At 43.8% G+C, this 14,662-nt stretch overlaps 1 protein-coding gene across 9 annotated transcripts in view; it reads left to right on the top strand.

The window, feature by feature from the left end:
* ALS2CL (ALS2 C-terminal like) overlaps positions 1 to 14,662 on the top strand; it is a 46,425-nt gene that overhangs the window by 20,610 nt on the left and 11,153 nt on the right. For all 9 annotated transcript variants that reach the window (XM_085302783.1, XM_085302788.1, XM_085302789.1 and 6 more), the window contains 12 exons: positions 1,207 to 1,272; positions 3,139 to 3,304; positions 3,629 to 3,757; positions 4,093 to 4,212; positions 5,789 to 5,865; positions 6,254 to 6,320; positions 6,952 to 7,148; positions 9,676 to 9,741; positions 10,490 to 10,588; positions 12,478 to 12,636; positions 12,908 to 13,019; positions 14,475 to 14,552. In XM_085302783.1, coding sequence (XP_085158909.1) covers positions 1,207 to 1,272; positions 3,139 to 3,304; positions 3,629 to 3,757; positions 4,093 to 4,212; positions 5,789 to 5,865; positions 6,254 to 6,320; positions 6,952 to 7,148; positions 9,676 to 9,741; positions 10,490 to 10,588; positions 12,478 to 12,636; positions 12,908 to 13,019; positions 14,475 to 14,552 — 1,336 coding nt within the window. The remainder of the gene's footprint in view (positions 1 to 1,206; positions 1,273 to 3,138; positions 3,305 to 3,628; positions 3,758 to 4,092; positions 4,213 to 5,788; positions 5,866 to 6,253; positions 6,321 to 6,951; positions 7,149 to 9,675; positions 9,742 to 10,489; positions 10,589 to 12,477; positions 12,637 to 12,907; positions 13,020 to 14,474; positions 14,553 to 14,662) is intronic.

The following is a 14,662-nucleotide window of genomic DNA, read 5'->3' as shown; positions in this document are numbered from 1 at the left end:
TATAGGACTTGAAGAGATGAAGAGAGGAAGATGTCAGCAGACACGGATCCTAAACCTGTTTTTACTATGCTTATTTGATTTTGGCAAAGGGTGTGATAGTAAGTGATGGCTATGTCATGGCCATCTGAACCATCTGAGTGGTCTGCAGAGGAATGGGAGGTGAGCAGACAGGGTGCTCTGGCTCCTGGAGCTTGCTGCTCCCCTAGTCTTGGTTTTGCTTTTTATGGGTGTGCATGTGGATGGAGGAGGAAGGAAGGAATATTTTTGTTTATTTGATTTTTATATGGACAATATCACTTCAGAAAGCGTTGAGCAAGAAACTTTGCCATTTTGTGAGTGGGATTTGGAGCAGCGTGTGTTGTTTGGAAATTRATTCAGTGAATTGAAAATGATTTGCTTTAAAAAAGGCAAATAAGAGTTGGAAACTTGTGCTGAGATTCCAACAGACACGAAAGAGGAGCTTATCTGAAGGAGATCTCTTTTCCCCTCATTTTGTATGAAAACTTTTTTTTTTTTGGTGTCTTGTGAAAAATGAAGAGCTGGTTCCTACCCACTTCTGCTGACTCACTCTACAGTCCTGATCCTACTATGTCTCATGCTTACTGGAGTGATCGGAGCAAGCAAAGACCCTCTTCAGGGTTCTGAAAATCAGCAATAAATAGATGAGCTTGCTAGATGTAATAAATGATAATTAATTTGGACAGAATACATGACTTATGTGAAATCACTACTGGAAAAAGGCATGATATTTGCTGACAAAATATGGCTCGATCTCCCTCTAGTGTGAGACGAAATACATTGCCATGGAGTACGTTGACTAGAATTTATCAGCAGTAATAGAGCCTTGATACTTCTGTTTCAAGCAGCGGAAAAAATGGTGCGTCTGAGGCTGAAGCTCAGCCTTTGTAGATTTGCTTTCCAGGGTGGTTTCGCAAGATTACTTCTGCTTATGCTGAACGCCAGGAAGACTTAGACTTCCTGTAACGAAACTAGTGCAAACAGTCAACAAAGCAGTTAAACCAGGGAGCTGGCAGGGGGGAACAAAAGTGGAGTGAGTCAAAGTGAGAGGATTCAATAGCTACCTCTCTTTTTACTCTCCTTGCAAAGATTAAACTATGTTTTCAAAAGAACTTGCTCCCAGTAATGCTTAAACCTTGCAGTTAATTTGCATCTCTAACTCTGTTTGTGCTTGTTCTTTCCTAACAGATATTTCGTCACTTTTGCAAACTATGTTGTAGTCCACGGCTTCGAACATACCATAAAGAGCAAAAGGTCAGTGGGCTGAAAAATGCTTATTTAGTAGCTGATATGAGCATAGCTRTAGGCAGGAAAGTGATTCCAAAGGGAGCAAGCGTCAAGCTGATCTGGGAGTCTGGACCTGGCAGAATGGAATGATCTGCAGGGAAAACATGGGTTAAGACACTTACCAGGAGAGAGCAGCAATGAGCACTGCCCTTGCAGTCATCTCAGCCAGCTGCCGCTCCGCTGAACCAGCTTCTCCTCCATTCTGCTGAGATCCCCGGACCAGGTGTTGAAAGATTCCCCTGCAGTTCTCTTTCCCTCTCTTTGCTGTTGTGCACAACTTGGAGATTTTAGGGGGAGGAATTCAGTAAGTTTGAGAGGTTCAGGTAAGGAGTGAGGAAAGTTGAGACCCTAGAGAGGATTCTGTGAGAATCTGGCAGGAGGAACCATGTGGAAAAGCTGAAAATGGAAACTTTCATCTCTCCCCTTGCAGTCATAAGCATATTGTATGGAACGTGCGTCACAGCCTGTATATACCAATTGAGCAAAAAATGGGCAAGCATGGAGAATGGGGCACTGGGGTGCATGCGTGGCAGAGCTAATCTTGTCCTGGAAGTGTTCCTGTAGTACAGGGTCATGACTACTTATTGATCATGTAGCTCTGTTTGGTTTCCCAAAGGATCAGCAACCTCAAAGTGAAGTCTTCCAGGCTTGCTCTTTAGAGAAGTAGACTTGACTTCTTGTGGACACTAAGAGAGGGATGCTGAAGCTATGGCCAGTGTACATCCATGCAAACGTTTGTTAGCTGGTTACTGTTTAGGCTTGGCGATGGGGGGGGGAATGCATCTGGCACTTCTACCTGAGTTTGTCCTGGTGCCTCGCTTTATAGTCAATGATAGGCACCTCTGGGTCATGACTCACCYTATTCTACTGTAGATGCCTAAAATTGTGCTGTAAAATTGCCGATTTCTCTATAAGGGGATCCTGGAGCGCCCAGCTCAGAGCGAAGTTCCCAAGATCTGTGTTTGGTCAGATTAAGCTTATCTGCAGGCTTTTCTGTAGAGTAACTGAGCTCAGGATGGCTATGGATGGGGCAGTACTRTACTTGCTGCAGAGCAGAGCCTGCAGCTCTTAAACATGGAGCATACCTGAGCCACCCTCTTGCAAGCACTCCACAGCTGGGTACATACCTCTGAAATGAAAATAGTCTGGGACTGGAGGCAAGCTGGGATTTGCTTAGCCATTTTCAGCTGAGCGCTGATGTATCAACAGTTCCTTCCCTTTCTGTAGGCTTGCTCGGAGGAATACCAAAGCTGTGCTGTCAACTCTCCTACTAAAGGAGGACTATATCTGCTCCTTATTGCTACTCCTTACCAGTTTTTCTCCAAGCTTAAACATCATCCACTTAAGCTTTGATACACCGATTCAAATCATGATGTTTCAGGCCCTCTGAATAGGCCAAAAGTTGTRTGGAAATAGCTTTTCTGTTCAAGAAATTTCCACTGTTTGTCCCAGATGTGGTCAGAGTCTCATGGAAATACCAACCGAAGGGATGAGAGCYGGACACGAGTAGATTTGCAGTCACTTTATCTGAGTCACTTTTGGTGTGCAAACAGTTGTGGAAGTCATGCTAATATTCGGTGTATCTGTGGGTGTGATTCCTATTTGGAAAGGGTGCTGGGCCAGAGGCAACATGAATGAAGCTTGTTTGCCTCATTGCCTTATTTCTGTGTATTTGGTGTGCAAATAYATTTGCACAATATTGTGTCCTGCTCTTTGAGGTCTTTCTATACTAGGTCTGGGAGTGAGGTAGCCTGTCATGTTTGGAATGCAGAGGTGTAGCAATATGCAGAAAGACTAGTGAGTGAATCTTTGTCTTGATTTGCAATCTTGCAGTGAAGCCTGGAAGCATCATAAGACAGTGCTGAAACAATTCCTTACAGACTTCACCTCTGAGACCTCCATGTCACTGGCCTTGTACACTATATTTCACAAGCCTATCCGGGATCACACTGAGAAATGTAAACTGCTCCTTACCAAGATGAATGAGGCTCTTGAAGAGGTAGGAGACTTTATATGATGTTGCTTGACTGGCTCAAGTTAACATCTCATGCAGAGCTGTGGGGCTTTGTGGTGATGAATGAAAGAGCTGCCCTCTTGCAAGTGCTCCAAAGCTTGCTGCACACCTGTGGATTGAAAATACTCCTAGACTAAAAGAAAATTGAGATTTATGCAGCCACTTGCAGCTAGGGCAGTTGTATTGGCAGCTCCTTCCCTCTTTGAGCATTTGGAGCTGCGGAGGCTTTTCTGCAGCTGTGGCCCAGAGAGTGGAAGTCCTGCATAGCCATGCCTGAAGCATTTCTTAAGTTCTTCTTTCCTTTATTAGGGCCCTGAAAARGACCTGGTTATCAGTGCTATCAAGGAATATGGGAAGCTAGAGTCCTTCATCAGCCAAGTCCTGGATGAAGCTTGTTTTACCAAGGCCTTATGGAAATCTCTGGGCTACAAATTCACAGTGAGTCAGAGGCAGTGGCTTTGTGGGGAGCTCCTTTGGTGGTCTTGCACTTCCCCTTACTCAAGGAGGGGAAATCTAATAAGGATTAAGCATTCAGGGCTTGGTTGGGAAGCTGACAGTTGGAGCAGAGCAGTTTGGAAACCTTGGACAGACCTTCTGGTCACTAGGTGCTTTAGAAATTGAGCCTGCTGTCACCATGCTCTGTGTTACAAGTCATCCAGGCTCTGTGGAACTAGTGCCTTGAGTTGCATGTCCTCTCCCAGATGCTGATGTTTCTCTTTGGGAATGCAAGAGATATTTGACCACCATTGCTACCKCTGTGGTTCCCTCTGCAGGACATGCTCTGCGTTCCTGAAAGGAGGCTGCTGGAAGACAGCAGAAATCTTCCCATATCTACCAGTACGAATCGATCAGACCGAATTTTGCTCTTTGATGATGTCCTTGTACTAATTCAGGTGAGTCTTGAACCTTTCAGGGTGTTTGGAAGGACAGCAGAGATGAATGACACTAATGTTAAGAATTGTTTAACACTGAAACTGCAGCAGGGCTTGGCTGTTTGCAAAACGCTGYCTCAGATCCTTGCACCTGTGGTTTTCACTAGAGAATAAGAGAAGAAAGCCCAGTGAAGCAGGAAAAGGGGAACACCCACGTAACKTTTTCCACAGTGAATGCATAGGATCCAACCACCACAGGCACATTTCTAATAGTCCATGCCCACGCCTGGATAAGAATCTGTTGGCTTCTGTGCTGKTGCGTTCAAAGAGTCTTGACGGGTTAAAAAATCTTACGCTGTAAACACTCATGCATAAGACTAAATCTAATGTTTCAYGGTTGACTGTGCTGGTGGCATGGGCACTGGAGTTGATGCAGGTGTTCTTGGGGCTATTTCAGGAATTTGAGGCCTGGGTGTGGAAAAGACAGGGAGTGTCTATAGCTGTGGACAGCTAGATAAGTAATATATGTTCAGAGCGGTTCTACAGCATGTATCAACTAAGTCCAACTTGGCTTACTCTGATTGACAGCTCCTTAATACTCAAGTGTTCTTGCTAGGAGTTAGTCACCCCAGGCTGCCTTTTAGAGGAGAGAAAAAGGCACTTTCTGGGTGTGGTTCCTCTGATCTGTTTTAGAAGCCTACATTTAGGATGAGTTGAATCATGCCCTCAACCCCATTGACTAGAGCAGGAACCGAGAATAACCAGCTCACATGGAGATATCTGCATTGTAGTCATCTCTGTTCAGTCAACGGTTCCCGCCCACTGTGCCTCATGTGCTGCTATGACTGTTATTAAAGCTTGTGGAGACATAACTGGACTGATACGGAGCTGGATAGCTTTAGCTGCAGAAAGGGGACTGCCAAAAAGGGCTGTAGAGCTGGGAATTTGAATCTTCTTACCCTGTTCCCCAAGACTGGGCAGCTCTTCAGTAATAAACTCATGCTGAGCGCCCTGGTGCTTGCTAGTACCTGAGCTTGTTTGACTACATCCTTGCAGACAGCAGCCCTGTACTGCASGCACCTGGTATTTAGACAGGGAAGGGAGATGTAATCTTGAATGTAATCTTTACCTAATATTCTGTACATTTTAGTTTCTTAAAAGAGTGATTCCTTAAATGTTGTACTTGTGGGCCACTGCATGGTGTCTGGAGTCCAGATCTGAGTCAGATCATAAGCAAAATTAGAGCTTTCTGAGTGCCAGGAATGATTCTGGTGGGTTGCCACGTAATAAAGGAGAAACTGTTGTAGAGAYAAGTGCCATCTAAAAGTGTGTATTGAAACAGAAAGTCTGCTACTAGTAGCCGTKGTTTTATGGACCACCACATAAAAGTAATAAACTGAGAACTTGCTTCCCTCTCCTGCATTCCTGCAGCGTCTGAGCTATGTCATCATAGTGCGAGACAGACGTGTGGACCATAGAAGGGGGAATTTATACTGCTGCCAATCTTGCTCTGCTCTTCAGTGGATTGACAGGGAGAGGGCAAAGTGGTGTATTTACGTCAATACCAAGAATGTCTTCTCTCTTTCTGATTCTCCAGGGGAACAGCTTTCAGAGTTTTGATCTGAAGCTCGTGTGGGTAGACAAAAACTACAGGGAGAAGTTGACTCCTGGAGTGTAAGTGAAATACTTCCACGTGGAGGAAAAGGGTTTGGCTTGACTGTGGAACTGAGAGAATGATTCAAAACCTTGCCTCATCTCCTTTCTGTTCGTGGAGGGAGTTGGTTCTGGGATATGGGTAATCACTGCCTCTCAGATATGATCACAGTTGCTCAGACTTGCATTGCTTGTGTTTACTGATGTCTTGAAATCAATCAATAAAATGCTTTTGGCTGCAGACCTAGGGAACAAAGTTGAATTGATTAGTTGTGCACTTCAGAAGGAAAAAAAAAAAAGTCTGTGAAAGTGTCATTGGTTTCTTCTGAAGAGATGTGAGAAGAGCAGGACCTGCTGCTTGACCACAAAACCTTTTTTGCATAGTCTTCTAATATTCTTTGTTTCACAGGTATGGCCTCCGCATTATTACACCAGAAGAAACATTCTCTCTGTCTGCCAAAGATCCTCAGATGAAGGTTAGTTATGGGCAAGCTTTTCTGTTTCTCCTGCAATRCCATGTAACTAAGCATTGAAATAGGAGAATGGCAAAGAGGAGCAGCTCCATGTTGGCAGCCTTGTTTTTGGTGAAGAAACATTGGCTAGTAAGTGGAAGCTGAAATCCCATTTAAGCATTAGGATTTTAGCTCTCTAATCAGAGGACAGATTAGTGGCTCTGCTCAAATTTAGACCTTTTCCTCTGTGATAGACCAGAGGTGGCTTAGAGAGTCTGTGAGTGGTATTGGGGTCCTGGAAGCTGTCTACTCTGGGAACTAGTGAGTGGTGCAGAGGCCCAGTGAGCTTCACAACCAGGAACTGTGCAGCCACACCAGCATGGTCCTGTGTCAAGGGCAATTAGTGATTGTGAGAGTCAGACTCAGCTGACTTGGATTTTTTTTTTTTTTTTTTTTTTCCTAGTATCCTGTTTGCAGGATCCAAGCTAATACCTGCAACTGGAGCTGTAGATAGGCACCTAGCATGGCTAGTTGAACAGCACAGAGTAGGGGAGAACTCAACCTCTTGTTGCTTCTTCTGGGATGTCTCCTCTTGGGGCCAGCCTTGTTTTCTTCACTTGTTACCCCATCACTCCTCCTGCTCCTCTGCCCCCAGGCTGTTTGGCAGTGGAAACTGAACCAAGCCATCCGCCAGGCTCTGAACGGGAAACGCGATTTCCCTCTGTGGGGCAAGACTGGGGAAGGCACCGAGCCTCCGACCTGCCGSTTCTTCACCTACGTCTTCAGGCTGGAGGGCAAGTTCAAGAGCGCGACCTACGAGGGCGAATGGCTCTGGGGAAAGCCACATGGCAAGTAAGGAGCGTTTTTTGCCCCCCTTCATGAGTGGGAACATGCAAAAATGGCCCTGCTCTTTYGGTACAGCACTGTCTAGAGCCGTCCAGGATATGCAGACTTAAGACTAGTTTCAAGAGTATCTGAGTGTTGGGTGCTCCATCCTTGGTTGAGGACTTGGACCGCAGACTGTGGGCTGGCGACTGCCCTGGTTGTGCCAGCCTGTCTAGTTCCTGCCTCACTTGTTTCCACTGGGAGCGAGTCTGGTATGGAGGACAAATTCAGGGGGCAATTGGGCCACGTTTGCTTGTTTTTAGGGCTTGGTCAAAGTACGAGTCCCGGCATGTGATCTGTTATTGTATCRTATGTGTCTTGGTAGCAATACTGGGTTATAGGGTAAATTTTAGTTGTCCCTAATAATGCGGTAATGATCACATTGAAGGCATTGCATTTGGTTGTACCTGTAATTAGAATTGAGATAATGTTTAATAAGAGGATCTTATCCTGAGGGGTAAAATCTTATCATCAGGCTGGCAAAACAAAAAACAAAAATTTTTTGATAGAACAGGAGAAAACTTTTCCCTTGCTAGTAAGCAAAGAGAGTTTTTTTTTTTAACATTAAACTTTTATCAAAAGAAGAACTGTAAATAATAAAACCCTATAAACAAAAATTACTCAAATGTAGTTTTAGGGGAGCATTAGAACTATTCACTAAATCCAACAGAAGTTTAAGAATGAATCCTGTCAAAAGGGAATGGCTTGTAATTTAGGGTTAAATAGCCCCAACTAAGATCCCTTTGACAMAGAATTAGATCGTAGTCTCTACTTTTGTGTGGAGACCTGAAATATGAGTAACTTCCGCAGACAGCAGCACAGGCTGGTTTGGGAGTTTTAGACTTCCTGGGTTTTGTGCAGTTTGTTTACAGTTATAACTGAAGAAAAAAAAATAAAGTAGAGACTTGGTTTGAAAGAGCCTTCTTAAAACATTCAGAGTATCCAGAAGTAAAAGCTTAATATTGAATMTTCCGTGGAAGAGCTTGTGCCTTACTTCACAACAGCATAAAATTGGTGTTTGGGTTAGAGCTGCTTCTGGACAGTCATTACACCCACCTTCCCAACCATCTGTGCTTCCAGCAGAGATCAGAAACCACTGGGGTGGTGGCAACTCTGCAGACACAGCAYCTCTCCCTGCTCTTTGTCTCCTCCTGTCTTAGGTTTGGAGGATTTCTGGGATGAGGAAATATCTTTGCTGCTTCAGATGACAAACTTAGATTCAGTGACTTGGCTGAGGTATCCCAGGGGATTTGTGGCAGAACTCAGTGACTTCAAGTACATTTAATTGCTGAACTTTTAATTGTTTCATTACTAGGCTGTCCTTCCCACTGCTGAAATTGCTCTTGTATGTTACTTGCTACTAATACATAATTATAGGCCAACAAAGTTGGCCTTGATGACTTGTCCACCTCTGAGGAAGAAGCTGGCATGGGTGAGCACATGAGCAGAAAGCTCCATGTATTTCACTCTACTCTTCCCTTCAAYGGTGGTGTGAATTGTGGCTCTTCAACAACTGATTCTCCAGTCTTTACCCTTCTGTCCTACTATGCCTGATGCCTTGAAGTAGAAGAAGTAGATCAGTCTTAGTGACAAGTAGCTTAAGCCATCCCCATGGCTGGAGCAGGCATTCTCTCTGGCTTGCTCTCCTCCACTTTGCGTCTGTAATTGCAAAGCAAACTGAGATGCGTATGTCCACYTAAATGGATCTGACCGCTTCCCTGTATCTTAATAACAAAACSTCAATCTTTTGGCCTCTTAACTGTCTTATGTGGGTGTTTAAAGCAGCAGCCTTGGTGAAAGTCATGCTGATGTGTCACAGTTYTGGTTCTACACTGTTTAGCGTTGTCTTTGGATGGGGAACGTCTAGGGAGCCGCCTGCATCTGTGCTGATGCAAGAGTTGAAACAGCGAGTGGGTGCAGGTGGAGTAGGAGATGGTAGGTATTGCCATACGATAGTTTGACCATCGTGTTGACCACTCCAGTCTCATCGTTGCATCATTACCTTGCATAATCATGTCTACAACCCACACACAACAGAGAAAGACACGAACTCTTTAGGCTAGTGGTTTTCTCTTCTGTTTTCAGAAAGTCTGGGGTAAGAAAGCTTTAGGCCGTGTTGTCATTAAGTTTTCTGTGGGGCTCTGTACTGATGAAATTTTGGCTGGCTTAATCGCATACTGTACTGTAATTACAAAGCAGTCGCATTCATTGTTTTAAATGAATGATCCAGAAACACTGCAAAATGTTTTTGATTTGTAGATTTGGAAGAAGATTCTACCACCTCATTCCAGGGCATGAAAACCTGACTGTATTAAATCCTTACCATGCAATACAAGGTCCCAGTGGTGCCTGGAGATCTTCTCTACCTCTGTTCCCTCAGGAAATGTTTTGACATTAGCAGTCCCTGGGTTGTGCCTTTTTGTGTGTCTCCTGATGTTGAAATTAGAAATTTTGCTGATGGTCTTCCTTGTGTGATGCTTGCCTCGAATTGCAGGGGGACACTGAAGTGGCGTGATGGACGGAACCATGTTGGAGATTTCAAAAAAGGATTGGAACATGGGTAAGCCTTAAAAAACAGGGTATTTCTTGCTTTCAAAGTACAACAGTGAATGGTTCCTACTAGAGGAAATCATGCTGGTATTTTGTAGGATGGTGGCTTTCCTGGTGTGGAATTCATCTCACTTAAATGTGGCTGCTTCTAGCTCAGCTAGTTTGTTCCATTTACAGTCAGTGGTGCGAAAAATYCACTGTTACAGTCCAATTCACCTGACCTATTTTAGACACTTGTTTTAGGCTAAGTAAGGACTAGAGTAACTGAATTGCTAGTGACTGCAGTAAAGGGAGCAGGTTCAGATGATCATTTCAGATGAAGACATCTCCATTTGTTAGATGAATCTTAGCTCTAATCTCTAAATCTAGGTTAATTTATTCATATGAAATAGGTTGAAAAAGTAATTTCTAGACAAGTTTTAAAACTTTTAAATGAGCAATTACTTTGGTAGTCTAATTCAGCCCCAAAACTAGGGAAGAGGAAAGGAAGGGGAAAAACAAATCACCGCGAATAGCTCTGTAGAAAAGAGTAATGAACTGTGACTGCAACTCGCAAGCAGACGAGCTAGAACAAGCTCTTCCTTGGAGCGGGTCAGTAGACACCTGGGAATAACCTCAGAGGTAAAGCTGACCTCAGGTACAGAAATCTGCTTGGGAGTGTGGAAGGTCCTTAGTTTTTTTCACTTCATCAGATAAAACCAAGTTGCCTTTCTGCTATGCCGACTTCTGTGCTGACATCTACTGTATGGACCCTGTAGGTTTGGAATATGCCTTGTCCCACGTCGATCTGAAGACCGATATGACTGCTACAAGTGCCACTGGTACAAGGGCAAGATGAGAGGCTATGGAATCTGTGAGTAAGTAAAGCACAAAGACAGATGCTAGGGGAAGGGAGATTTCACATGCTTAAAGGATAAAATAGTCCCACCTCACTGAAGAAGGCTCAGTTATGGTATAAAGCACAGGGTGGTCCAGGCTCCAGAAGCTAATGCTTTGCTTTTGTTTTTTGTAACCATTGTAGCTGCCTAACGCAGCAACCTCTGTGACCTGTGGGTGAGGATGTCGTTTTATGTTCGTGCTTGTAGTTATAGAGCAGAGTGAGTCGTCCAGCATTCAGGCTGGACAGACTTAGTGGAGGATGCAGCGCTCTCTCCACCCTGACTGGCCGTACTATCTGAGCTAAATCTTGTACAGTGTAGCTTCTCCAATGGTAGATGAGCTTCTTAGTGGTAGATGAGCTTCTTAGTGTAGGAGTCATACTTCATCCTGAGCTGTTGGAGTGGACTGCTTCTCGTAGTTTGCTTGGATTTGGTTTTCTTGCTCACTCAAATTCTGAGCTTAAACCTAGAACTTAAGACATGCAGTTCAAGATTTTCTTATTTACTCATCAAAATGCTCCTGGGAATAGTCATTTGCATACTTGTCTCAAAGCACTATCAGGGAATTTGGAGGGAGCCCAGTCTGCAAAGAACTATATTATGGGATTATTGTGATGTCCTAGCCTTCACCTCGTCCATTTAGAAGGCCAGAAACTTCAGCTGAGGCCTGTTCAGTAGGTTGTAGGCATAAACCAGTTTCATCTGCAGCCTACGGGGTTGGCTGGACAGAGCAACTCACTTTGTTTATGTAAAAGCAAACACGACTGCATCTCCTCTTTGATTAGGCCACACRTGGCTTGGAGTCAAATGTGTTGGCAAATGCAGCGACTCATCTACCCATCAGTACTGCGCTTTTGCTGTGCCAACTGTAGCAAAGGAAAGCGCACAACCCAGTTCCTTACATCAGTTCCTTATCACGGGGAAAGGCCTTCATACAAGATGCATGTTGTGCTCCGTAGYTGTGAATCAAGCTCAAAGTACAGGATACGTACATAAATCTGTAGGGAATGCTGAGCCTAATGAGCAAYGCTTGGTATATATTAATTGCTTATAACCAATGCCCCATGTAGCTATTGGGGTACAGGGTACTTAATCTCATGACAGTGTAAGCCAGGAGAGCTTGGTTAACAGACAGAGAAGGACTAAAGGGACGCCCTTCAAGTGATCTTTGTAAAGTGTAAAATGTTTGTGTTGTTCAAAGTATAGCTACTGTGACTGTTAGTGCTATATAATGTGTTTATATTTCAWGAATACCGGTAGTGTCAGGAGCCATAAGAATATGAACAGAGGAGGTAAGAGGAGCTGAAGTATATTGCATTTGTGCTAGTGTCTCTAGTCTCAAATGCAAGAACAGATCTATAATTATCAATAACAGCTTTACCATAAGCTCTTTCTCTGTTCAAGAGGTCTAGGGCCAGTAATGGACAGAGCTCTGAGGAGTTCTTCTCGGGTGGATGATTCCAGGAGAAGGGGTGGCTGTTGKGTGTAAAAAGGTGAAGGCAGATCTAGCTTTCTGCTTGATTTGATCTGCTTCCACTTGCAATAAAACAATGGTCATTGAAACCTGAATGGCAAGAGGACAAGGACTGAATTACCTCTCCCAGGGTAATTGCAAGCTTTAATTATGGGGCTCTTCAGGCTTCTAAGTGATATGTCCTCAGATAATGTTGAAAGYTATGTGTGGAGTGGCCAGCTTGAGTGGTGCACGTTCCTATTAGTGAATGACTACAGGTTCCAGACCTACCAAGTCAAATACTTGTAATATTTAACAGGCAGATGAACCCAATCTAATCAGCTTCCTGGCTTCTCACTCCGGTAGTAGCTGTCCAATAGGCATCATCTTAAATTACATCTGTGTCTCTCTGCAGGTATGGAAATGAGATGGTCTACAAAGGCTACTTCAAAGATGACCTACGTCAAGGGTTTGGGATACTGGAGAACCGCTCGGCTGATCATCCATTTAAATACACAGGACAGTGGGAAAATGACAAGAAGAATGGATATGGAGTCTGGGATGACAAAGATAGGTAAAGGGGGTACGGATAGTTTTGTCCCTCTATTTGGAGTGGAAAGCCTCAAGTTTTGGTGGGGAGGATTGGAGTGTCACAGGGAGGAAATGTTCAGATTCTGTTGTAGGGCTTGAAATCCTGTGGAAGCATTATCTGAACTGGGTTTGTGCAGTGAGTGTTGCCTGGAGCATTATGTTGACTAAAGCTAGCCTCAGAAGGTGGTGCGTAAAATCAATTGAGATGTAGTGAAACAGGGCAAAAACTTAATTCCTTTTCTGTTGCATTCCAGAGGGGAGAGGTACATAGGGATGTGGCATGATGATCACAAACATGGACAAGGCATTGTAGTAACCCAGTCAGGGATCTGCTATCAGAGGACATTTCATGCTGGTAAAATGGTGGTAAGTACTCATTTTCAGTGGACTCTCTGTATCAGTGGGACATGGAATTCCCCATCAAGGGCARGATTAGGTTGAAAAGTAGAAAGTAGGATTTAGGCATTGATATTTTATCACAAGAACATTTTTGAAGAACAAGGCCTAGATTAAATCATATGCTTCTTACCACCTTGAGGTTTCTGTGCAGTTAGAAACTGGATATGAGACTGATACCTCTCCTCGCTTATGCTGAGACACCTTAAAGTTCGATGTGGTTTGGTCATCAGGTCACAGTTATGGAATGGAACTCACATGAGATGCTATGCAGCTATATATAGTGCTACATCTGCCTTGGAGATTAAGTCTTTACCTTGCCAAGGTGGGTTTACCCGTGTCCAGTCTGCTCTCCACCTCATTGAAAGTTGATATGTTGGTGTGGAAAGCAGAAGGGATTGGCATGGTTAGAGCTGGCTGAGGAATAAAAAGATTTATTCTCATGAAAAATGCACACTTAAAAAAACAAACAACCCCCCTCCCCACACACAAAATTAGGATGAAATGTTTAGAACGGAAACTTTGTCAGAAGGGCTTTCCATAAAAATTCCATCTGTGGAGGACCAAAATAAAGCTCCCTTTTTGGCTTGCCAGCTGCCAARGGCTCCTTTAACTTCGCAAGGCTTCCAGGTGGGGAGCAGTCGCTTTAGCTTTCCTAGTGGAAAATTGGTAAGGCCAAGATACTTCCCTTGGAAACCTTTTATTTTTGCCAGAAAGGGCACTTTCCATCAAGAAAACTATTCCAGCGGAAAATGTGTTACAACTCTAAAAGTGACCACATTTTCTGACTGGTATAGTTACATCTGAACCTCAGGCCAAGCTCTAAGAAGAAGAATCTTCCCTGTTGGTATAAAGTATCCTGTGTCTGTTCTCCATCTCGATGCTCCTCTGAAACGCAGGCTACTGTAAGCAGCTGTGGGAGTGGGGAAGTAATGGAACGAGTCATTTTGAGTGTTTCTGTGCAGCTCATTAAAGCTATATTGACTGTGCGAAAAGAGGCAAAGCTAATTCTGTGTGGCAGCTGGCTTCATTTTTTTTCTTAATCATCTTTCAGAGAAGGCTACACAATTGGTTACAGATACCAAAAGGTCATAGGACTGTGAAGACCACTAGTTTAATTTGTATGGTAATTCTTGGTTTGAGCAGGAACCTGCATTTAGTTCCTTGTTCTAGGGAAATAAATGTAATAATGCTCTTTAAAACTACTCAGTTAGCCAGTACCACTTCTCCATGTGGTGGTGCCTAATTGGTTATCTCTGGAGCACCTCTTTGCTTTTCTCTTGAGCATTGCTGATGATATGTTTGGCTTGCAAAGGGATTTTCAGAACCTGCACCTCATAAATAGCCCTAATGGTTGTTTCTAGATGAGACAGGGTAGGTAGGAAGTCCGTGTCATGTATTTACTACCTGTGCTTTCAAACGTAGGGTTCTGGGATTCTGCTCCTGGAAGATGACTCTGTCTATGAAGGAAACTTCATGGAAGATCTAACATTTGTTGGAAAGGTGAGTATTTCTTTCATCTCAGCCTTTCTGTATTACTGCTAGTTTTCCAGAAGCTTGAGGGATTCTTCTTCAAAGTTAATGTACTCCTGCTCCACTTTCCCATGATCCCC

This window comes from Rhea americana, unplaced genomic scaffold (assembly GCF_003343005.1).
Source record: "Rhea americana isolate MKP2758 unplaced genomic scaffold, rheAme1 scaffold_192, whole genome shotgun sequence".
Classification (NCBI taxonomy): domain Eukaryota; kingdom Metazoa; phylum Chordata; class Aves; order Rheiformes; family Rheidae; genus Rhea; species Rhea americana.
This window is presented reverse-complemented; position numbering and strand designations above follow the sequence as displayed.